The sequence below is a fragment of the Semicossyphus pulcher genome, unplaced genomic scaffold, assembly GCF_022749685.1.
Source record: "Semicossyphus pulcher isolate SPU_LCO1_2020_fin unplaced genomic scaffold, fSemPul1.0.p SCAF_18, whole genome shotgun sequence".
Classification (NCBI taxonomy): domain Eukaryota; kingdom Metazoa; phylum Chordata; class Actinopteri; order Labriformes; family Labridae; genus Semicossyphus; species Semicossyphus pulcher.
The window spans coordinates 6,807,519-6,832,422 of NW_027211691.1; the positions used below are offsets into that span (position 1 = coordinate 6,807,519).

Here is a 24,904-nt window from a genome sequence, read left to right on the forward strand (position 1 = left end):
ATAAGCAGGACTGATTGAATATATGCTAATTAATGTGAGTAAGAATGTACACAAACACTGTAGAACCTGTAGACCCATTTAGACTAGGGCTATTCAAATATAATGCACCAGTCTGTGAATAAATTGGTTTAGTTGGATTGTCCTGAAATAAGTAAAAAATCTTTTCACTCAGTTCATCAAATCCTTGACGCCAACTAAAGAGAACAGAACACATTTGTGACGTGATCATTTTAACAGCCTCTAAATTGAAAGGTGTCACATTGTGGTTTGGGCGCATTGCACAAGGTGTTCCATCTTAGCTATCCTAATTAAATCAAGTGAAAAGAACAGCAGGTTACTGTATAAAAAAAAAAAGAGGAACACAAAATCCTCAAAATTTCTGACCTCAAGTTGGCTGATGAGTTACTGCTTTGCTTCCACAGAAACACAGGTACTTCCGTAACAGCTGAACCCTCAGGTTCTCACATACACGCAGTCTCTAATGATCTGTTATGAGATGGATTCAACAGTGTAACAAAATAACTCCCGCTCTGGGAATAAGACAGCAAGTCATAATTGAGTTCTTTAACTGAGATGTGCACAAATAATGAATGGAGGGCCTCCTTTTTCAAACTGCTGATGCTACTTTAGTTGAATTAAAAAGTGAAACCGCTGAAAACAAAAAGACCATCAATTTTTGCTAAAGAACTTAGAGGAACACAGAGAAAGAGTAATTATGTCAAATCAAGCTGTCTTTCTTTACATGCATAATTAAAAAAATAAAAATAAAAAAATAAAAAAATAAACACACGCACGTACACACGGTTTCTGAAACTGAGTCCTATGAGAGGCTTTTGATGAAGAACAAAATAGAATTAATTCAAACTGAACATTAGCAGGTTTAGAAGCATTAGTGTATAACCTTGAGTTGACCCTGCATTAAATGAATGGATTGCACCTTGAAAGAGATAGTCTGTCTGGTTACTTGAATTCTGAGAATCTGAAGGCTTTTACCTTAATACACAAACTGCTTTTAAGTGCTCTGCCACTGACATCTTTATCAATGTTCCTTAGAACATTAATTATAACATCATTAATGGAAAGAACTATGCATTACACCAAACAACAAGATGCCCAACACAGTAACTTTCAGGTTGGACTGCTTCTTTGCTGGAAGTGTGGCTTCACGGTAGAAAGTTATAAAACACACTGGTTGGATCAGATCATCAATATGTAGCATGTATTTCAGCCAAGGCCAGAGCTTCTGTGTGCACTGACCCCGGGGCTTACTGAATCATTTAAAGAGGCCCTCTGATACGCCGGCAGCATCAAACTACCACACGGAGACAGAAGGAAGAAATCATAAACAACACAAAGCAAAAGGGGAGGGTGGAAACCAGAATGTGATGATTGCTATGTTTATGTCAGTCTATGAAGAAGAAAGGAGAGAGTGTTTGAGAGAGTCAAAGCTGTGGTCTGATTGAAAAAAATCAGCTAGACAAGTCGTCATAATGGAACAAGAGAAACACAAAGGAAAAGTGAAAGTGAAAACCACCTGTAGTCTGGAGAATTATTACCTATTATTATTTTCTGTTCATTTTAAAAGCACTCGCCTCCACTTTAAGTCCATACGAGCATGAGAAACGCCTGTTTGTCTGTGTAAACCCCTCTGCATGCGTGGAGTGTGTGAGTGTAGAGAGGTGGGGCCACTCAACTGAGAGCAGAGAGCGCATTTAGCGGAGGGCAGACTTCAGTGTTTGATAGATATTAGCAAAAGAATTGAAGACAAGAAGAACAATTGCAACTGCACACAGAAAACATCGGTGACGCCTGCACAGTAAGCATTAAAAAGTTTTCCCAATACGCCACACAGACGCTAATGCTTGAATGAACACATCAATGAATTACCTTAATATTGCCTAAATTTTGCTTTTCTTCTTTATTTCTCATCAGATTACCATCTAATTTAAATTTGAAGCATAGCCATATATAAATAAACTAAGTGGGCAGCTTCGCACATACAGGTATGGTTTTTACAGTGGCAGATCAAGAGCCTCTGATTAATAAGTAAGAAGAGAGTCTAACCATATCAAAGCATATCACGTGAACACTGACTGGGTGGGCACAGAGTGGGCTAAAACGTGCAAAAGGCCTAATTCTCCTTTGAAAATGTGCCAAAAGAAACCAAATTTGGGCTTTTACAGCCAAAATTTCCCCCCAGACCCCCTGAGCTGGCTTCTTTTCCCCACTGGCTGACTGCTCATTATGTTAGTGGAAGCCCTGCATGACTTGACAAATAAAAAGTACAGAGTAAATTCTTTAATTTATTAAATTCACAAAGGATTATCCAAAAATAGGCTTTACCCTATGGTTATTTCATGTGGACTATACTAATAATCTGCCAATGATTTACTTGATAAAGCTTATTATTATTTGGTGCAATTTAAGAAGCTAATTATTGATCAAATGTTGCTGATTGATTTTCTGTCATCAAACTAATTAGCTCTAGTTTTACTACTGTAGATTTTCCAAGTATGATGTAAACCCAGAACACCAGCACATCCCTAGTTAATTGCAGCACTGCATCAGAAACTGGCCCTACCACAAAATTAAGGTAAGTATCACATAACACATCACTGAGTTTACTGTCATTTTTATACTTGTTTTTCTTAATATCATCAGGTTGCACAGGGGAAGGCTCGAGGCTACATTTTGGTTGACCTCAAAAGTGTTTTTGGAAGTGAGCAAAGGACTCCTTTCAAGGTCTTTCACGTCCTCAGGTCCTGAGTGGCCTGGACCGTCCATGTAAACACTTCTTGTTTGAGCATCCAATGACACGACTAGGGTAGCCAAAAGAGACAAGACTGATCTGATCAAAGATGAAGTCCTGATAAACCTGAGAGCTGATATAGAGTCACCTCTTTGAGTCTAAACATTTGAGACAGAGAGCCTGATATTCTAAAAGGCCAGACTCTTGTATTTACAGAAACACTTGCTCACAGTGACAACACCACAGAAGTGAGTTTATAAAAGATGGCCATAGGAGCCAAAATGGCCAACTAGAGGAATGCAGTTATCTCTGCACAGCGCATACAGATCCAGATGGGGAACATGTGTGATCCCAAATCACTGCTTAGAAATAAATTTGACCAAAATCAGTCTATATGTTGAAGAGAGATCTGTCCAGCATGCACTTACCTTTTAGTTCCCACTCTGTGGTTTGGAGCAATGTCGATGGTGTCGGTGGCCGAGTCATGGCGGACAGCTAGACCCAGGTCAGCGATGCAGCAGGTCCCGTTCTTCTTCACCAGGATGTTCTTGGACTTGAGGTCTCTGTGGGCAATAGCTGGCTTTCCTGCAGACACAGAATCATACATTCAACAAAAAGCCTACAGTGTACACTAACCTTAAGTTTTTATATTTTATATAAAAAAGAAAAGGATGCTTGTTATTTTACTTTGATACTGGGTACTTACATACTGGGTACTGTTTACTAACACTGTTTCGGGCGCGTTTGTCACGCAGCAGAAAAGACAACGAAAGGTGTATATACCACTGGGAGTGGGAAAAGAGACAATCGGCATCTATTAGCGGGTCTTCCTGGGTCTGAAAAACCTGCGTCAACGCACTATTTCCCTTTTTTTTTATAAACTTGGACTAACTGCAGGTCGAAATGTATGACTTGAGGGGGTCTGTCTATTGGAGCAGTGGGGGTAGCAATGCAGTCTATCTAGTGTTCAATCAAATAAATGCAGTTGCACAGTCCTAGAGGATGACTTTGAACCAAGTATGCTGTATTTCTACTGTTAGCCTGTGATGAAAGATAAAATATTTCCACTGTGATAACTTTCCAGGTTGTAAAATGCACTTTAACAGAGGGCTGTTTTGCCCTGAATCCTCGCTTAAGGGCTTAAATAAATGATACTGATGTATGCTATGCCTCCCTCCAGCCACCTGCTTACTGTCGCTTTATTGTGACAGTCAGAGAGACAAAAAGATCTCATTGTATCTTCAGTTTCACTTGAGCTGCTATTGTCCCAGGGGACACCGAGTGGAGGTTATACACACAAGTTGCTTACTGATGTGGTTTTACTTGAGAAGAGTAAGACGCTGCATGTGTCTCCGACAGACTGATCCGAGTTACACCTTTCCAACATTTGGCTCAAATGCATCTACGCATTCAATGCATTTCTTTGATGCAATGACAGTTAACTGATCAAGGAAGCACTATCTTAGCCACAAAGATATGAAATGCATCTTCAGGCCAAATGGAGGGGATATTCCCATGACAAGTATTGCAGCTCAGACTGATAAAAACACTTAAACCGCAGTCGTTCTTATTTTCCTCCTTTCTGTACATCCATTAAAGTCAGAAGAATCTCTAAATTTCACTTGACATGTTTCCAACTCAGTGGAACTCAGTTCACCTCAGTTTGCAGGAAAGATTGAATCTGTTCATCTCTATTTGCATCCTCCTGCTGTGTTTGTCATTTCATGCTGCCTCGGAGGGCTTCTTTAAGTTGAAAAATGTAATTCAACAGCATTGTCAAGATGTTTGCTTTAGAGACCGTGTCAAATTAAGATGCTGTTCTTCGTCTTCATAAGGACATTTTATATTAAGCATTTCTTTCTGTTAGTCTTATTCAGATGTTAATCTGCATTTCAGTTATATTACTGTAAAATTTGCACTTTAAACATTTTTTTTCATAAAAAAATTGGACTACGTCCGATATACCAGTGCGACCAATACACTAGTTTAAAATGCAGAGAGAGGTATGTTATTGTTGTTACGGTATTTTACCCAGACGATGGCGCTGTCTGGTTGTTAACTGGTGACGTCACACCTTCGTATTAAACATTTTTGCGGGTCTACCGTAGGCTGCCAGATTTTAATTTGAATAAATATCTGTTAAGTCACTATCGCCGAATGAGGTAACACAATGGTGACTGAGCTTATGGCCCACTGATGAAAGCCTTTGCATTTGCAGTATTACGTCTGCCAGAGAGGGTAGGCGAAGCTAAGCGGCTGCTTTTCCAGTCTCTGCAAGTGTTGTGAGTAAACAGTAATCTACTATGGCTGAACAAACAAAGAAAATGTTGATGACTACAGATACAACTTCAAAAATAAGTGAAAATCCAAAGAAAAAGAAACAAATTTGACGCCCAGACGATGGCGCTGTCCGGTTGTTAACTGGTGACGTCACACCTTCGTATTTAACTGTTTCTGGGTCGAGGACGCTACAACGTCTCCTATTTACAATATGCAGCAGTGCTTGATTGTAACTTGATTGTTACTTACTCTTCGTCACAGACACGCACCGTCATGATCACCATTGCAGCCGCCACCCTCACAACAACATCACCGTTACCGTAGGCTGCCAGCTACCGCTAGCTACAGCACTGGTAGTTAGCAGGACTGCAAACTGTTGCGTGTTTTGAATGTGTTTCAAATGAAAATAAATTGAAATAGTGTTGAAATAAATTGTATACACGTTTTTATTAATAAATAGCTATAGAAAACCTTTTCCCCTCTGTGATACCTCCAAAAACAGACTGCGCCTTATATTCCGGATTTACGGTAATTTAAATTTGCATTGTTTTGGAAAAAACCAGAAGTAAAACATAAAACTTTTTTCTAAAACAAATTTTCAAAATAAAAAGAAAGGCATGTGGTGTATGTGCCTGGGACAAGTGTACAGTAAATGTATGTGTGTCTCACCTTGTGTGCCCACTATCTCCATGTGAAGGTGGGCAAGGCCGCTGGCTGTGGACAAGGACAGCTTGATCATGCCCTCCACAGTGACGGTGTAGCGGTTCAGGTAGTCAAACAGGGAGCCGTGTTCATGGTAATCAGACACCAGCCACAGCTGAGTCCATGTCCCGTTATCTACACAAAGACAGGAAAAGGGGCAGGGAGATAAGGGGTTAAAGACGAAGGCAGACAGATCTAATCTTATGCCACAGCCACTACATGTCGGAGTTCTGCATTCAAGATGTCTTATTTCCAGAAGTATTCACGCTGCGAAGATATGCCGTCAATTGCAAAGCAAGTGGTACAAAACATTCATTATAGTTTATGACACAAAAAAAGGGTTAAGGGCAAGGAAACTTATTCTAAATGTCACCATCATGCTTTGAGTAAAGTGAATAAGAATTTTGCTGTGCAAAAATGTGGCATAGGTTAACTTGGTTCTATTTTGTTTATGCCAATATTTTTTGACATTTTGATGAACTCATTTTATGTCTTTTTATCCTAATTACTATGAAAAGGCATGCTAACATCAGCTAAATGCAGGCCAAGTTGCATTGTGATCAGTGTATGAGCCTGAGTCTAACGTCATTTCAAGCTGAAGATAATCTCAAAGATTTTCATTTAAATAAATATCTGTTAAGTCACTATCGCCGAATAAGGTAACACAATGGTGACTGAGCTTATGGCCCACTGATGAAAGCCTTTGCATTTGCAGTATTACGTCTGCCAGAGAGGGTAGGCGAAGCTAAGCGGCTGCTTTTCCAGTCTCTGCAAGTGTTGTGAGTAAACAGTAATCTACTATGGCTGAACAAACAAAGAAAATGTTGATGACTACAGATACAACTTCAAAAATAAGTGAAAATCCAAAGAAAAAGAAACAAATTTGACGCTCAGATGAAGGCAAACAGTCTAAAAAGGAAAGCGACCGTCAGCGAGGAAAATCGGAGCCAACCGTGGACGACACACATGCGACACTATCGGGATATCTTGGGAGTGTGCATCCGCAATTACCGTTGCCGTCAAGGAGGTGATTATTATGACTTCCACTCAGTTTCATAATTCTTAGAAATCATAGAACCAAGGACATGTCTGAAATTTGATTCAACCTTTGTTAAACAGGTTCAAATGTTAACTCTGTAAATCTTTCTTTGACCTGTGGTCTGAGTTTGAAGATCTAGTGTCGTTGTTTTTTTTTTGACACATCTCTACACATTTTCCTTACATAGGGCAAACCAAGGTTGACCATAAATGTTACATATCCAACTTTCAACATATATTCACAGACCTGCAAAACCTCTGGTCAGTGAAACTGTAGTGGACACCAAAAACCCATTTGCACCTGGGGCACCGGGGCTCTCGTGTTCCTGTGAGTGTGTGTGTGGGTGCTGCTCAAGCCGTGTGTGGGTGCTGCTCAAGCTGTTGGCCTTCATTGTGAACTGTTACTCCCCCACACTGTCTACCAGCCTGTCTATTCACATTGAACACAGGCATGCACTGACTTCACCTTCCACAGAGCTGCTTTTCTGCTCTTACGGCTCAAGGTTCAATGTAAATACAGCTGCCCACACTGTCATTTGCAGATTATAAGATCAGCTCGATAAAGATCCTTTTCCCCAGGTTTGGCATTGATGCTTTTGAAGAAAACGGAGAAACACCTGAAAGAACTGAGTTTTAATTATTCTTTCAGAAATGTCTTTGTGTAACGTTATCCTTATATCTTCCTGACGGCTCTGGTCAACTATATCTTAAACTTCCTCACTGTGTACAAACTGTAACCCTTGACCTGTAGCTGTATGTGCGGCCGTTTAGAGCTCTTCTGGAGGTTTCTCACCTTTGTTGTCCGCAGCGATGAAGCCAAGAATATTCTCGTGTCTCAGCATCACAGTCTGGTAGATCTCTGCCTCACGGAACCAGGAGCGCTCCTCACGGGAGGAGAAGATCTTCACAGCGACCTCCTCACCACGCCATTTGCCCCGCCACACCTCACCGAAACGCCCCTTCCCAATGCTCTCCTGAAGGATGATGGTCCTGGCGATGGTCCTCTGGACCAGAAGCGGCAGGCCTGGAGAGATAAGGACATTAAAAAGTTCTTAAAGATGACAGCAATGTGTGATGAAATATGAAAGCAGGAAGATGGTAAGAAGGATCAGAGGAAGGAGCTAGAGACGATGATGAATCGATGGAAAATGTCACAGTTAAAGGTAACAGGACATTTTTAAATGTTCCTCTAATGTGTTGTGGAGAAGGCAAAAAGGCTAAGGGGGGGATTCGCTAAAGGATTGCGTGGCTTTTATGCCCGGAAAACCTGTGCATATGACACAAAAAGGCCGCCTCATTCTCCAAGCACACCCAGAGGGTTGAATGTACCCCAAAATGTGCTGCAGAGCAAACAGCGTCTCTGTGCTCCGGTGCTGTTTGAGCATATTTAAATGAGTGGTTATGCAGACATTCTATGCAAATGAGCCTTGTGGCAAAAAGCACCTTACAGCACCGTGCAGTTACAGTGAAAACCCCAACACACGGGCTCACTTTGTCCATGTGTGGAGACGGTCTGGAGCCGTTACGCATGACAGGGGTTATTATTATCATCATTCACCTACTTTTTTATTAAAAAATGAAGCTGCGTTACAGACAGTTAAACTAGTAAACACCTGTCGAGTCTGGACTTTACAATAAATTGAGAGCTACCCCCTCCTCTCCCTGCTCGTAATCGATCTGTGCATGGAGTTGAGATCCGTCAGTGTGCGCTCAACTGCTGCCTGAGAGCACAGCACCGCGCAGCAGAGAGTGGAGGTGCTGACAGCTTCTTCTTTTCACAGACACAAAACATTAGCAAATACACGGATCTGCAAACCTTTATGGGTGTGTTTGCACTTGAATATCATCAGTGCAATTTGCCAAAAACTGAAACTATTGCATCAGCATGGCTGGAAAAAGTCTTAATGAATACATGAATACATGAATACAGTCTAAGTATTTCAAGGAGACTAAAATTGTAGCAATAAAAATAATTTCTGTTCTAAAATGAAACAATAAAAACAAAAAGGTCTGAGTTAGGAAGCAGGATTTAATAATCCAATTTACCAATATGAAATAAATCAATCTGTATATTAGATCAAACACTATTGAGTAGCCCGATATCTGGGAGGAAGATGTGGTTAGATCATGTTTCTCTCTGTGAGTCATAATAGATAAACCCAATGACACTTGACAGAAGTAGTAAGCTGTATTATAAGTCCTCAGTCTTAACTCACAAGCTCATATTAAATGCTAATAATCTATTCTCACTGCTCAAAGTAAGGATGAATTTGGGTCATAACATTGCAACATTTTCTTATTATTACAACTGTATTCTAAATCATCAAAGAACCTCTCCATCTTTTCCCCTGACTGTCTGCAGCTGACATGTTTCAGCCTTGTTAAGGCCCAATTACTAAATTGAGCAGTAATCCAGAGACGTTGAAGTCTTGCTACACACCATCTCTCACTTTAATGCTTGGTTGACTTTAATGTTGGGTTGTACTTCTAAGGTAGCTTGATCTTGTGGTCTACAGGGTCAGGCAAAAATAACCATGGGTATGAATAACATGACCAGAGTGTGTTGATGTTTTTTCTGCATTGTATATTGTGATTTAAAAAATGTGATATCTCACCTAAAACATGCATTGTGGTTTTATATATTTATATGTGGTTTTTATATGATATTTTTTAAATAATATCAGCATATTTTCTCCCACAAAACCTCTTGCACATCCTGCAATGTGACTATTGTTGACAGGCAGATCAAGAAAAGTGTCAATATTCTCAATTCCATGTCATCCCCTTGTACTACTGTTTTCTACCACTGTGCGCCTTTCACTGTTGATTTAACTCCCTTCTGAGAAAATTAAATTAAACATTGTATTTTTTGTAGGTTTGGTGAAGTGCAATAAAGTTTTCTACACTTGCAAACACAGCCGGCGGGTTTCGTTTCCACAAAGCAATACTTGAAATACTACAACAACTCTAACCCTTTCGGCTCACTTGTTTGGCAAACTGCTGATGAGGAAACAGAAAATGACAGTAGAGTGAAAATCCTCCTCAATTTTACACCACAAACAAATCTGACTCAGCAGAGTGATTATAACAGCCCACGCAGATCTGCCAACACACACACACACAACGCACAAATGCACGTGCACAGTTGCATATTGTGCAATATGGTGCAAATAGCTAGAAAAACTGAGTCCAAGTCTTTTCTTGGCAGAGTGTGGAGGTGCTAGTCTCCACAGAGAGGTGCTAATTTATGGCAAGGATAAAGAACAGCTTTTGCCAGTGCATGTATGTGTGTGTATGTGTGTGCGTGTGCATGCGTGTGTGTGCATGCACGTGTGTAATGCAGTTATGCAGCCTGAATCTGGGCCAACCAGTCATTATAATAGACTTTTACTTTAGGATAAGTGCAGGTGCAAGCTCCTACTGCTGTACGTCTTAACAGTGTGTGCACTGCTAGAACCTGACTACATACTAACACAAAGACAATCACACACACAAAGAACTGTATCTTATAGCACTGAAATGTTTAAATTCTGAGTCAATTTAGGTAAATATTAAATATCCATGATACGCAACTTTGTTTGACACATCAATACATATAATTTTTGTTGGTAAAATCATTCCTATTTACCTACAGTATTTAAAGATACTGATTTAAACGTGTAATATTCACAAGGTTTGAGGATGTGGGAGCAAAATGTGGGTCACTGTGTTCAATTAAACAACACTGAGAATCAATGTATGTGAATGTCAGGACAGTGTATTCCTCAAAAACAAACATGCTTATTTTACTTTGATGACTATGATTTAGCACCTGACCAACCTTGTTAAGAATTGTATCTACCTAGGCAGGAGACACGGTTGGTGCACGGACAGGCGCACTTTTAACCCTTCTCATTTAAATCGGACTGATTGATGATTTTGAACTGAACTGGTTTTGGATTTGATCTAATGAGGTCTGGTATTTACATTTTATGCACAAACAGTGAATACATCATGCGTTGCCTCTTCCAAAGACTACCTTCCCTTACCGATAGGGCTGTCGCAGTGACTGCAATACCGCAGTGATGTGAATCTGTCATTACCTTCATCACCGCATTTTTATTCATTTATTTATTCTTTTTAATATCATAGCTTGCCTACTTAAAACCCCATGTTCAATAAATCAACTGAAAATGAGATAAAATGTGAAAACGTTATAAAAATAAATATTATCCAATGTTAGCAGTGAAGCCATGTTTCACTCAAACTATACACAGGTCGCCGTCGCAGCATGGAGTAAACAGAACTAGAACCTGAATGCTGTCAGGTGTCAAGTTTGCAGAACAAAAAACCGGAGAAGCAGCAGTGAGACACTTCAACAGAGTGAGAGAAAAAATAAAACTGAACCTATGTCCGAGAAAGACGGTAAAAAGGCTGGTATGCGTAGTGGCAGGAGGAAGAAGGTAAACAATCAGCACCAATATGTGCACATGGAACCACAGCCCGCGAGCACGGCAGCTCAGAGTTTCCGACCGTCAGATTTATTAGGATGAAGGACAAGAAAATTTACACCACAGTGAGTGACAGCAGGGGACGGGAAGGACTTTGCTTTGTGTGCTGCTTTATGGATAATAAAGTTTGAAATAACGCAGATAACAAACGGGTTTTCTAAGCGACATTTTTACGGTGTACTGTAAGCATTAAAACAACAAACTGGTATATACTGATATGCTTAGACAGCTTCACAGACCTACATGTCTACGCAGCACTCATAAGTCATTATTCAAACAGGGGTCTCTCCCTCTCTCTGTGCAGTAGTTCGACCCGCTGTCACGCAGCTATCAATCAAATAAGTGATGTCCAATTGAAATGTTAGTCGATGGCCTAATTTTGTATAAAGGTAAACATTCTTACTGGTTTAAATTATTATTTTTATAGTGTCCCCATCTTTGCTGTCCAAGAGTTTTGCACAGAAATATGTATTATTTGCATTTTGTGGCATGCGCCCCCAGGGGCGCAAGGAGCTGTTAGTGTTTTGCACTTAGCAATAAACAAGTATTTAATATGTTTGTAACTGTGTAATCTTTGTCATTTAAAAAGCAACAACATACATAATAATAGTCTAACAATAAGGCTTCTTTATACATCACGAAAACCAGCATAAATAACGTAATTTGCAAACACGCATAATAAATGGTGGTAATGCTGCATACCGTGTGGTTGAGCCATCCTAAATCACCGCAGGGGAAATTCCTTCACCGCAACAGCCCTACTTACCAACCCATTCAGCAAAAACTTTGTTTGATCAGCTCCCAAAAGAGGGATATCCATCATCTGTTCAGTCCAATTTCTATAGGTTGGGCCTGGTTCTTCTGTTTAGATGGGTTTATATAGAGAATTTTTTTATTCTGTTTGGGTTTTTAAACATGTTCAGAATATGAAGCTCCATGTAAACCAAGCGAATGACAGAGACTGAAAACAATTAGGATACAAAGTATATAGAGAATATTTTGGACCTGCCTGTTACATCTAAGGAAAGGTCTGCAAGTTATACCTCTGTGAGGCAGAAATAGTGTCTGTACTTTCCTAACTTGAAAGTCTAATTTCCTTAAGCTGATCTGTAGCCGAGACAGCAGTTACTGCATAGCTGCACTGAGTAGTACAAATATAGTTTGACCTTTAAATGCGAGCAAATACACCTCATGAATGAATCATGGCAAAGACCATCACACTTGGGCGTTCTGATATAACTGAGTATATTATCTGTGACAATTTAACACTATCATCGTACCTGATCCAGAGCCCGAGGTGGTCATGTCATAGATGAGGTCCTTCAGCGTAGTTCCCACTGTTATGAAGGGGTGGTCCATAGAGGGGTCCTCTTCATTGGGCACCCGATGGTGGTGGTGATGATGGGCGGCACCACCTGCCCCCAGACCCCTGTGGCTATGGCAGACATAAAACGCCAAGACCAGCAACAGGCAGAGCAAACACACCGGGCCGGCGATCACTGCTGCGAGGGCCACGGGGCCCAGAGGAGGAGTATTCACTGTGGGAACTGCAGGTCAGAAAGGAGACAGATACAGAGAGTAGGTTAGTTTCCTGTGAATGTAGTGGGTTAGGGTTCCAAGATCAGAAAAGACATTATGGACATGTCAGAGATCAAGTGAGGCCGTACACTGTTTGAGAGGTTGACTTTGAACATACTGATGGCTGGCACGTGGCAGGCTAAAGTGCTAGACACGAGCCAGGAAGCTAACAGGCCAAGTGGTGCGGGGGCACATTCCATCTGCCCGAGTGATGGGAGATTTGGCCTGTAGCTCTCTCTCTCACTCAAACACACACACAAACACACACACACACACACACACACACAGGGTCCAAAGGCAGCTACAATGTCTTCATCCATCTACTGAATTGAATGAAGATAAAGGGAAGTCTGAACACAGAAGTGACAGATGACCTAGAAAACCTGAATCATCTTTATGTATAAATGTCTTTCTCTGTCTGAGTTGACTTATGTTGGCATAATGTTCTTGTACAGAAAAACTTAAAGAATAACTGGGGATGGAAGGACAACTTAGTTACAAAAACATGTTAATCTTCAAGCAGTCTTTGCCACAAACGTAACCCCAGAATTAATATAAATCAGACAGGAATGATACATGAAACAATATCTGTGTCCTGATGCAGGAGCTGCATCCTTTGAAGAGCGTATTTGAAGGCCGATTGCATCACGGTGGAGCGTCAAAGGCTGTCTCAATTCGAAGGCTGTCTCAATTCAAAAGCTCCTCCAGATGCGGCCAACAAATATGTTCTCCTTTTCCTGGGCCACGAAGGATCCGTCGGGTGCAACGTATCCAACGTATCCCGAGATGCATTGCGTGCGCCAATTCAAATGAGATGACGGGCTCTTCTGCGGCTGAGGAATACACTTTTATATGTAAAAGTTTTTGGTTTCAACTCGATTGAAAAGCTGGCATTACACCCCCCTGAAATAAATGATCTTTAAAGAGGGGTATTATGCTGATTCATATTTTAAAGAGGTTTATATAATTTTACAAGTTGAATGCCCATACTAAACGTGGGTTAAGATTCAAATCTGCAGGTAAGAGTATGATGGTGTAATCCCCTGGCTTCTCAGCTCAATCTGCAGGCTGCTGTGAACGCCAGGTTTCAAACAGTTTTTTCTACACGCTAAGCCAAAGCAGGCTTCAGAGAGCTGGCCAATCAGAAGAAAGCGGGCTTGTAGGGGTGGTTCTTAAAGAGACAGAGCAGAGGCTGTATGAGGGTCCTGCACAAAGCACCAGTGTGAGAAAAATTATTTCTTTTAACGTTTTTTTAACGACAGGAGCGGCGTTGGGTGACAAAAGGGTAACGCTGGGAACAGCTGGTGATGCAAACAGGAAACCTTCCGTAAACCAGACTGTCTCATTTCACTTCAGCTTTAGCGGTCTACACAGGCTGTGAATGGCGCATCCTCCGTAGACCGCCTCCTTCAAAGGCTGCAGCCCCTGGATTGGAAACAGCTAACGTCCCTGATTTATAAAACACTTGGGGGTGGGCTTTGTGGGATATGCATTAATTTTAGCTTTAAGCGGTGAGCAAAGCTTTACTGAATAGTTAATTACTGTCTATGTGATGGATTAAGGCAGGCAGGTGAAGGGAAATCATAAGTGTCCAAGTGTCACCTTCAACACTGTTATGTAAATGGATGTAAACACAAGTGCAGCAAAGCCTTCAAGTGCCTGCCAGCCATCATGTCACTGGTCTGCATCTACAAGATACGCACACGCACACTTAAATGTTGTGATTTACTTGCCACCTTTCAGAATAAATCATAAAATACAAGCATGCTACTACCTACAAGCAATTTCACTCTGGGTGATGCAGACTCGCAATGTTATCTATCAAAGTCCTTTTTGGAGCACGGACTCTGTAACATAGTCTGCTTCATCTGCAGTATTCATCAAATAAATGGCTTTTTGGCACTCAAACAAATGCTTCCATTACATAAATGCAAACTGCTGGAGAAGAACTGGAGATGGTAACTAATTGTATCAAGTGATGGAATTTGAAATTGATTTTGCAGATCAATGTGTTTTGTCTCTGTGGCTTAATTAAAGCTTCCAATCTAACAATCCAATCTTGTTTAGAGTTGGAGTTTAGAATCCAGCTTCATATTTTATCATATAATCTGATGAGGCCGAGCACTGTTAAAATGAGAGGGTATTGGGTTTCCACTAATTTGATGTCTTTTTTGCTTATGCGCTGGACGAAGTTACAATAAAAACATTAAACCATATAAATGTATCAACCGCCAGAGATTTTGCTATACTGTCACTTTTAAAAATCTCTGAATGTATAAAGGCCATTAGGAGAATTGTTCGAAAACTATTTGCAGGACAACTGTATGGCAATATTGGATTTTTGCAACCAATTTGGTTATTTCATGAAGCATGAAAGCCCCTAAAAACTGTCTAAACTAAACATTTCTCTATAACATTAAATATTCATGACTCAATTTGAATCAACTTTTAATAGTTCAGGGACAAATATTCTTAGTATTATTATAATTATAAGTTTAATGGCCAAAGACTCAGCTGCTCTGTTTTATCAGCACTGTGTGGGTGTAGTTTGATCAGACAGTGGTCTGTCAACACACTTAAACAGCATCATAAGTGTCTTTCTAACTGCTGACTAATCTCTAATGACTCTGTAGAAATAAAACCTACTTTTAGTTATCTATCAGAAGTACAGTCATTTACAGAATATCACTTTTTGTAATTGTTTTCTGTGTATTAAATAATGTATAGAATGAATAAATTGAATTCATATTTAATTTAATTAACTATGTAAAAGTTATTTTTATCTTAGGGTCCATTTGTGAATTCGAGCTACCATCTGAGGTTCACAAGTGCGTCAAGATTAAACAATGTAACACAATAGCTGGTTCCCTAACCGGGGGCTGCAGCTTTTGAAGGAGTCGGTCTATGGAGGATGCGCCATTGTTCGTGCACTGTTCGTCTCACCAGCTGTTCCCGCCCTTATCCTTGCGTCACCAAACGCCGCTCCTGTTACCTAGCAACGGGTATTTAGCGTGGTAACTAGCTAACATAACTTAACCTATTATTTTAAAGATAATTTGTGACAGTGACAGTTCAATCCAGACTTGTACCATGTTGGAGTCGTGGTATTTAAATTAAGTAAGTTGACTCTCAGTATGTCAAACTTATGTAACCACACCCAATCAAACACGTGTGCATCGATCTATATCAAATTAACTTTCACAACACAGGCCATATCAGTATTTAACTCCTGTCAAAATGAAAACCTTAAAACTTCAGATCCCTATTGACAACATGCTGAGTCTTCACAGACTCTAGCTGACTTGTTTAGGTGGTTCAATTTCCCAGAGCCTCAGTGTGTAGTGCAGCGGGGGAATAACAAGATAAACACTTTCAAAGGTTTAGCCACAGAGCTGCTCAGTGATGAAACACCACTATTAATGATGGTGCAGCACTGCCAGTGGAGAAGACATGAGAAAACCAAAGTTAGGGCTGAACAGAGACAGCAGCAGTCCAAACTGTGAGAGAGGAGGCGGATACAAGGAGGTCTGTTTTGTCTCTTTTAGACTGAGGTTGGGTACAAGGGATTGAAACCATACCGATGACTGAAAGCTAAAGTTGATGGGTTTTTACATTGCGAGTGTTGACAGCTGGTGTACATTGTTCAGCACCCTGAACATTTTAAAAAGAAGTGTTTATATTTAGGTTTGGTTGGTTTTGGGAGTATTGGTATGGGGGAAATTTCTTCACTGAGCCTTTACCCTGATTATTGGGGCACAAGTATGTTGTTCAAACTGAGAAGGCAACTTTTAAACGTTTTTTTAAAGTAATACATCTTGTACGGTTTTAAAGTTCAGTTTATACAAATTCTCTGCAAATCTCAGGAATTCTTTTTTCCCCATGGCATCCCAATTATATTTAAGTAGCTTAGGCCTGGAAACAACCTGGCAGGTAGTTAAAAGGTATATTAAGCCGCATGTAATCACAGTACGCTTCTGACTCAATGTCAGTTTACCCCTCTGAATGTAACCTGACGACCAACACACTTTACAAATAGATGAAACATTCTAAAAAGGCCTTGTTCTTTCTTTCATTAGTAGCTAAAAGATAACCACAGGATGCTCCACAACATGTTCACGTCTCTTTTTTCTTGACTTAAATCTGTTCTTTCTTTATCTAAAGTGGTCACGTTGAGATTACAAACGTAACAGACCAGTTATTTTAATCCCATTTGCAGAACCCGTATGGTTTATTTCCACCCACATTATTTTAAAGTTTGTCTCTGAGTTTTTCCCCACATAAAAGTTGTTTTTAAAATCAGCTCATGCATTTCACCTTTGTGTGAAAGTGGGAATGTTTGTAATCTGACAGATGGAAACACACAAACACCTCAACGTAAGCCATGTTTACTGTAAGCCTTTCTGACAACATGAAAAATTAAAACCATTAGGAGAGCTGCAAATAAGCTCATCAAACAGGCTGACATAATGTCAGATACAAGCAGGTAATGAATTTAAGTGAATATTCTAAACAGTCTGCCGTCATTAAAAGTCTGCTGAGATAAGAGGGAAACTCTGGTATATTAATTATCTAGACATTCAAAAGCTGTTGTCCACTTAGCTGTGACAATAGTGACAAAAAAGCCACTACAAACTCAACGCAGGGCTTAAGCCTTGAAACACTTTAGAGGCACTGCTGAGGGGGAAGACGTGAGGGCTATCTGAAGAAACTACTGTCAGTAACATCCTCTGAAGACTTGTGACAATGCGGGAGGGATTAGTTGTTCTGCTAAAGGAATCACAACACACGATACAAGCCATATATCTAACTCTTTCAATCCTTGCTAATATCTTGAGTAAATGGTTTATTAAGGGGGCTGTCAGAAAGAAAGAAGACGAGCTCATTTGTGAACTCAGACTAATAAACAACTAAATATCATTACGTACTACAGAATTCATTCCACCTACAATAAGTCCTGTGACAAATTAAAGAAAATGTTAGCATTTCTACGTTATCTTGACCTAAAGACAACAGCTAAAAGGTGCTGAAAATACAGTGTTGCATGATATTATTAGGTAACAGATGATTCAATGTTTAATATGCTCTGTGGTCGCATAAATACAGTGGTTGCCTTCGAGCTCAATTCCACTGTGCAGCTTACATTTGTATATTTACAACGACTTCATTGTGAGATGAATGTGCCTCTCAATATGAACTGACAGTGATGTCATTTCAAAATACATTTGTCCCCGTTTAAAAATGCAGCTACAGAGGAGGAACATCAAAGGCGCCTCATCTCTATTTGTCGCAACAGATTTCTGTTTGGCCTCGACTTTTAACCGAGCAGAGGCTTCAGTGGCAGCAGTCAGCTTTCTTTCCATTAAGTGTTGCTGCTGCCTTGTCGTCCTCCAACAAGGCAAATCAACTTTGAAGCACTGATTTTGACGGACAAGTGCTACAAACTATGTAAACATTGCCCATGCAATAATGATGTGAGTATAATGTGAGTGTGTGTACTGCTCAAACCTGCTTTAAGAGAGAATCACTTTTCTGACTCTTGATTATTTATTTTATTTTGCATTGTCCTGTTAAAATAAAAACTAACAGCTGGATATTCAATATCGAAGATCTCAGTTTGGCGATAAACAGTAATTACAGGAGCGCACTTCATATCCAGACAGTGTTGCATGTGTGACGTCCACGGTTGGCTCCGGTTGTAACTCTTGACTTTCCTCGATGACGGTCGCTTTCCTTTTTAGACTGTTTGCCTTCATCTGAGTGTCAAATTTGTTTCTTTTTCTCTTGATTTTCACTTTTTTTTAAAGTTGTATCCATAGTCATCGATCGTTTCTTTGTTTGTTCAGCCATAGTAGATTACTGTTTACTCGCAACACTTGCAGAGACCGGAAAAGCAGTCACTACGTTGCTTGAGCTCCGCCTACCCTCTCTGGCAGACGAATCACTGCTGGTTGATGGAAAACGCGTCACTAACTGGCCGCTGCTTGTGATTTTTTCCTGTGAAAGTCGCCACAGACACCCAGTCCGTAATTTTGCAAATGTAAAGGCTTTCATCAGTGAGCAATAGGCTCAATCGCCATTGTGTTACCTCATTCGGTGATAGTGACTTAACAGACACTTATTTAAATGAATATCTTCAAGCTTATGACTTTAAGTTACAATTAAACAATATAAAAATGAATATAACCTTTTATAGTGCCAAAGAGAGATGATTAAATGTCATTGCACTGACATTTATTTAAATGATGTTAATAATAATAATGATCTGCGAGAATAGCACTTTAAATCAAGACTAAAGTCCACTGGAACTGCTGTGAATTCAAGCTGAATACAGCTGCCATCATCAATACTTTTTTTTTTCATAAAATATAAAACGGAAGAGTAATTATGCTCCAAATATATCTAATAGTCCAAAATTGTGTGGAAAAGTTCTATTGCTCATACCACTTAAGATTGGTGAATGTTGCGGAATATTGAGACATATGGGAAAGCATACAACAGTCACAAATATGGCTACATTGATACATTGTAAAAATGTCAGACGATCACATGTCCAGCAAAGCCTGAAATCTTCAAATTGCAATATTATACAAAACATGCAGTAGAATCATCAGTCTCATCAGTGGGGAGAGGTGGAATAAACACCTGCAGGCAGTTTGCTCTTTGCACTCCTGCTCTATGATTTAGTTTTTTCTTACAATGCCACTTGTTATTGTCTTTTGCGCACTCTCTTGCCTTGCTATGTTTTTTTTTTAAATAATTTTTTTGGCTTTTTTGCCTTTATTTATAGGACAGCTGAAGAGAGACAGGAAATGTGGGGAGTAGAGAGAGGGAGATGACAAGCACCAAATGATCGACGGACCAGAAGCTGAACCTGCGATCTGTGCGTGAAGGACTGTAGACTCTGTATATGGGGCACCTGCTCAACCAACTGACCTAACCAACACACCAGACATGTTAACACAAGCATGGTAGTGTGTGTGTGTTCTTACCAGGAAAGGTTAACACGTCCGGGTCTTTGTTGCAGTAGTCCTCATTACAACACCTGGGGTAAATGCCCTCGTCATGTTTGACAGACGGGGCACAGAAAAAGGGTCGGTCTCGCGGGATCAGTTCGTTCTCGTGTACACACTGGCGCCGTTCGATGGTCAGTCGGCTGCCTGACTTGCGGATGGCGACGTAGCAGACGCCATCGGTAGTGCAGCTGGAGTTGGCACTGCAGCGGTCACAGTAACACTGAAGGGCTGGAGAAGAAGAGAAGAAAGGTTACAATTTAGGCTCAACTTCCACTATCCACAACGCCTTTTGCACACCAAGTTATATTGTTTTCATAACAACAACAAAAAAAACTTTTACAGAATATAAACAACAACAACCAATTTAATGTACAATAATTATGTCACATTCTTATCAGAAGTTCTTTTTTTTCCACTTAATCCTAACAACAATCCCTTTCAGGATTCTTAACCCCACTAAAAACCACTTCCCATCCGTGATTTCTGTGTCAGTGGTGTGTGTGTGTATTTGGGAAGCAACTCCCCCTGAGGGACTGTGAGACATTACATCACTCTGGTCACACTATACACAAACTTACTGACTCATTTTCCTCTAAACGTTTCTTTTGTTGCTGGCACTCTGCATATGAGAGAGACGGACTGACACACACCACAGACACAGCTGCCGTTAAGCTGGAGAGCACATGGCCAACGTTAGGAAAAGGCCAGGGATCTGATGCTTTACTTATCATTCATTCAATATGGGGGAAAAAAATGTTGTGTTGCACAGCAGACGCCATCGGTAGTGCAGCTGGACTTGGCACTAAATATTGTTATCAATTATTACTCAAACATATTCTTTCATACTATTAAAGCCTGACCAATTTCTGATTTCTGAACATGATTCCACTGCCCTTCTGATGGCCAATACATTGGATTTTTAAAGCTCCTATGAGGAACCTCTGGTTTGTGTTGATTTTAGTGACCCCTGTGGACTAAGCGCTACGTCTTCCCTCTTTGCTGATCTTGTCCTTTACATGTATAAGAAGAGTGTTTTTAACAGAAAATCTCCTCGTTTTCTTTTAACAGCGAAACACATCACTCACTGTGAATCTTTGCTGTGGAACATATAGAAAAAAGGCTGTTGTGGCAGCACAAAGTTAATCGCCTCGTGCGACACCTACCCCCCGGCAGCGGTTTCAGGCATTAAAAATTATGATATAATCAATGTTGTCGCTGATGGTCTTGTTTGTTTGGTAGAGGCATCAGTGTTAATTTCAGTCCGTTTCATAACCAGATAAAAACTCCTCACAGGAGCTTAAAGCTTTTCTCTGTTGATAGAGCACTGATAGGGTACTCAGAGGGTTAGGAAACAACGTTAATTCATACTAAATCAAAGAATATGTTAAATAATTATACATTTCCAACCTATTTTAGTATGTCTATGGAGGCAGAGTGCGCATGGCTGGACAAACTATGTTATGTAACCATTTGTTTTCGCTCAGATTGGTGCATATTAGAAAACTTACACAAGGATATGGCTCATGTTGACCCAATCATATCCTCTGGGCCTGTTCTATATTATTTCAGTCCAAATCCAATCTTATTTCCTCACATGGATAAGATTTCATCAATCTTTAATTTCTCCAGCTTATGTTAGGCCTTTATCATAGAGATCTCCTCATGTCTTTTGCAAGTTCTCATCTCAACATCAGGGTGTCTCAGTTGATAAATGAATCAGATATACGTTATATTATGTATCAGGCAGTAAACACATTTATTTATCTTGCATTAATCAAGTGAGCAAGGAAAAAACCCAGACACATAATGTTTTCATGTACCCTTAGGATATACGTACATTTAAAACATTTGCAGGGGTTAAAATGTATTTTTTTTTTGTTTTCTTCCCTTTCAGACATTTGTTTTTATCATCGCTTATTTTTTATATGCACCTAAAAAAGATGTTGGAGCCACAGGTCGGGCCATCTCTAATCACCATTTAACACTGGACCATTTAACACTGGGAAACACTGGGAAATGTGCTTAATGTAAGGAAGTCTGCTTAGAAATCCCTTAGGCTTGGAACCATTAGTAATGGTGTTATGAAGTGCTATGAATAAACCAGGTCATTCTCTCTCTCTCTCTCTCTCTGTGTGTCTCTCTCCTCAGTGTCCTTGCCCCCAAACACGGGCAGACAGAGAGCAGAGAGTCTGGTATCATTATGCAGCTCAGCCACACATCATGCATGGCTGGCCAGGTTAAAGCAACACACACCTCCTACGACAAGATCTTTGAATAATTAACAGGGCCGGCACAGAGTCTGAGGAGTAAAGGCGCTGAGAGTGTCTGACATCGACACACACGGGCAGATGGTATTAACAGTATGAAGGTACACGGGTGCAAATCTGCCCTATGGTGCAACAACTTCACTGTTTTTAGTAAGGATTTAAAGTGACGAAATGTTGCCTGTAAAAGTGTCCACTACATTACTAGGAAGAAATACACCACCAGTCTGAGAATGTTTTACCATAATCCAAGTTTTAATGTAACAGGAAAGCTTCCTGTTGCTTGTGGAATTTCAGGAATTGTCTGGAGGTGAATTCCAGACAGACAAAGTCAGGGAGGGGAATATAATCACAAAGGCAAAACAACAACAACTGTATGTCTGTGAGGGTGTCTGTGTGTGTATCTGTTTGTGTGTCAGTGTGTGTGTGGTGCAAGTGGTGGTGTTTCGTATCATTAGAGATAACAAATCAAGCGACGGACAACAGGAGACAGCTAAATAAGAGCCAGCTGACACTGGTCCCTTCTGACTCAACCCTGGAACACATGATTCAGATAAGTGTGTCCTACCAACACACACAAACTGTGAATCAGTGAAATATGGCTCAGCTGTCTAGACTATAAAACAACTGGAATGTTCCATATGTTGTCATGAGGCATGCCACAGTTAGGACAATTTCCCAACGGTTAATAAACTTGTGACAACACCGGTATTATTGACCTAACCGGCCATTTTACAAGATCATTGTCTGTAGAGCTTACTATGTATGGAACAAGAACATGATGGTAAAAGTGGGTGTGGCCGGAAGAGCCAACAAAAGTAAGGGTAGATGGCATTGCCATCCAAACATTAAAATATTTAACCTTTTGGCATCTTCCGCGACAGAATTTAACCGAAAGTTGCAGTGACAATCTCGGCAACAAGATGCCTGTAAGTCTGCCAAAATAGCATTCTCTCAAACTGTTCGCTTATTCCATGCCATCCAGACAGTATTGTTCTTCTGCCAGCGTCCACTTGAACACATTTAAATGTGGCATGACTTTGATTTTAAATCATCCACCTCCAATCATCTTGCCAGTCAGCTGTCTGCTTACATAGCTCTGATTTAACTCTCCTTTCTCTTGTGATAAGTAAAGTCTTTGTGCTGCTTCTGCTTCATAGAGTAGACACTACCAGTTTATAATAATTGTTGTGTTGTTTGGGATATGTGTGTTAGATATTTTCTTAAGTGTATTAACAATATAACAGACTACTGCAGAAAGTTAAGTTAAAGGCCTACATATAGGCGATCCTTTACCTTGGTGTTTTAGGTTTTTTGTTAACAGTGTTCATATGGAGATATTTAGACAGCATGTACCATATAAAAGTAATAATTTTGATGCCATTTGTTTTTACCATTTTTTAAAGACTGAACTTGATTATTGCTCTTCCAGCAGTTCATGAATAAGTCTGTGGAAGAAGGAAAAAGCAAACCAGACACACATGCCTCTACATGCAGACAGTGAGTCAGCGACAGACGTGGAGGAAACAAACAAAAACACACCCATTACTTTTTTTATTAAATAGGGCAACAATGCCATCATTAAAGTGCTCATAGTGCAGCTGGCTTGATCTGAGTGGCACAGTTTGAAGAAAACTTTATTGAAAAGCTGTCACCTGCAGAGCTTTTTAAAATTGCAATGCCCGGCCGTGGTCACCAAACAACTGAATTGTTTCTGGAAGAAAAATAATAATGTGCCCTCGACCCCCCGAGGCTGCAGCCTGCTGCTTTATATCCACAGTGCACTCTGCCTCTCAGCGGCACTGCTTCTGTTCCTTTGTGCAAACAGCCAATTAACACATGATGCAGATAACTTTTAATGGAAAAAAAATACATTTTAGTTATTATCAATGCTCTCACAATAAGTTGAATTACTGTGTGAGCATTCATAATCACTAAAAAGGTATTTGGACATTCGAAGATTAGATTAGATTGACAAGATAAACATAAAGAAAGCAGTCATAATGCTCTTTATAAATGTTCTAAACAACCGATTAGAATATCGTTGTGTTGCTTACAGCACTGAAAAATATCAGGCACAGAAAAGAAAAGAAAATCACTTTCTAGAAAACAAAAAGAGTTTTATATTGGCTCTCAGATCAGTACACGACAACTCAAAGTACAACTCATTCAAAAGTACACGTGATTACATATTTACATATGATTTGATAAGTCACATTAGGTGCCTTTTGACTAAAAGTACCAGGAACTTTTAGTTCCAGAAACTTCTCTTCAAGGTACTTAATGGTTCCTGTGGCCTATTGTTGTCTGCGTTTCAACAGCGCCCTAAAGTTCCAGAAAGATTATGCAAATTGGGCCAATGACGGAGAAGCAATAAAAGTAACTGCACTACGCTGCAAGTCCAGTAAGTGGCGGTAAGAAGAAGATGAATGCCATACAACAAAGATGACGCCGTAAAACGCGTGTGATACTACAATTAGCCTGTTAGCATGGAGGAGAGTCAGCTTGTGCTGTTTTTGATCGTGCTTTATTGCATTTCGAATGGATTCATTGAATCAACACTGGAAAGGAGACAAGCGCTTGTAGCAAAGCGGATTCAAAATGCCATAAACAATCTCGGAAAATGATAACAGTGAACTTGCAATTGCAGTCTTAAACATGGTGGGTGAAATAAAACGCTGCCAGTACTCCACCAATCAGAAACGGCCAGCACTGCCCCGCCCTAAAAGTTCCTGGATGTTTGGAAAGTGCTACCCCACAAGCAGGGACTTTTCAGGGGGTAAATCAATT

At 40.2% G+C, this 24,904-nt stretch overlaps 1 protein-coding gene across 1 annotated transcript in view; it reads right to left on the reverse strand.

Annotated features, from left to right (window-relative positions):
• Positions 1-24,904, reverse strand: part of tgfbr1b (transforming growth factor, beta receptor 1 b) — a 76,612-nt gene that overhangs the window by 19,319 nt on the left and 32,389 nt on the right. The window contains exons 2-6 of the mRNA XM_069666863.1: positions 19,827-20,078; positions 12,540-12,806; positions 7,563-7,793; positions 5,699-5,866; positions 3,178-3,334 (exon numbers count right to left, since the gene is read on the reverse strand). Coding sequence (XP_069522964.1) covers positions 3,178-3,334; positions 5,699-5,866; positions 7,563-7,793; positions 12,540-12,806; positions 19,827-20,078 — 1,075 coding nt within the window. The remainder of the gene's footprint in view (positions 1-3,177; positions 3,335-5,698; positions 5,867-7,562; positions 7,794-12,539; positions 12,807-19,826; positions 20,079-24,904) is intronic.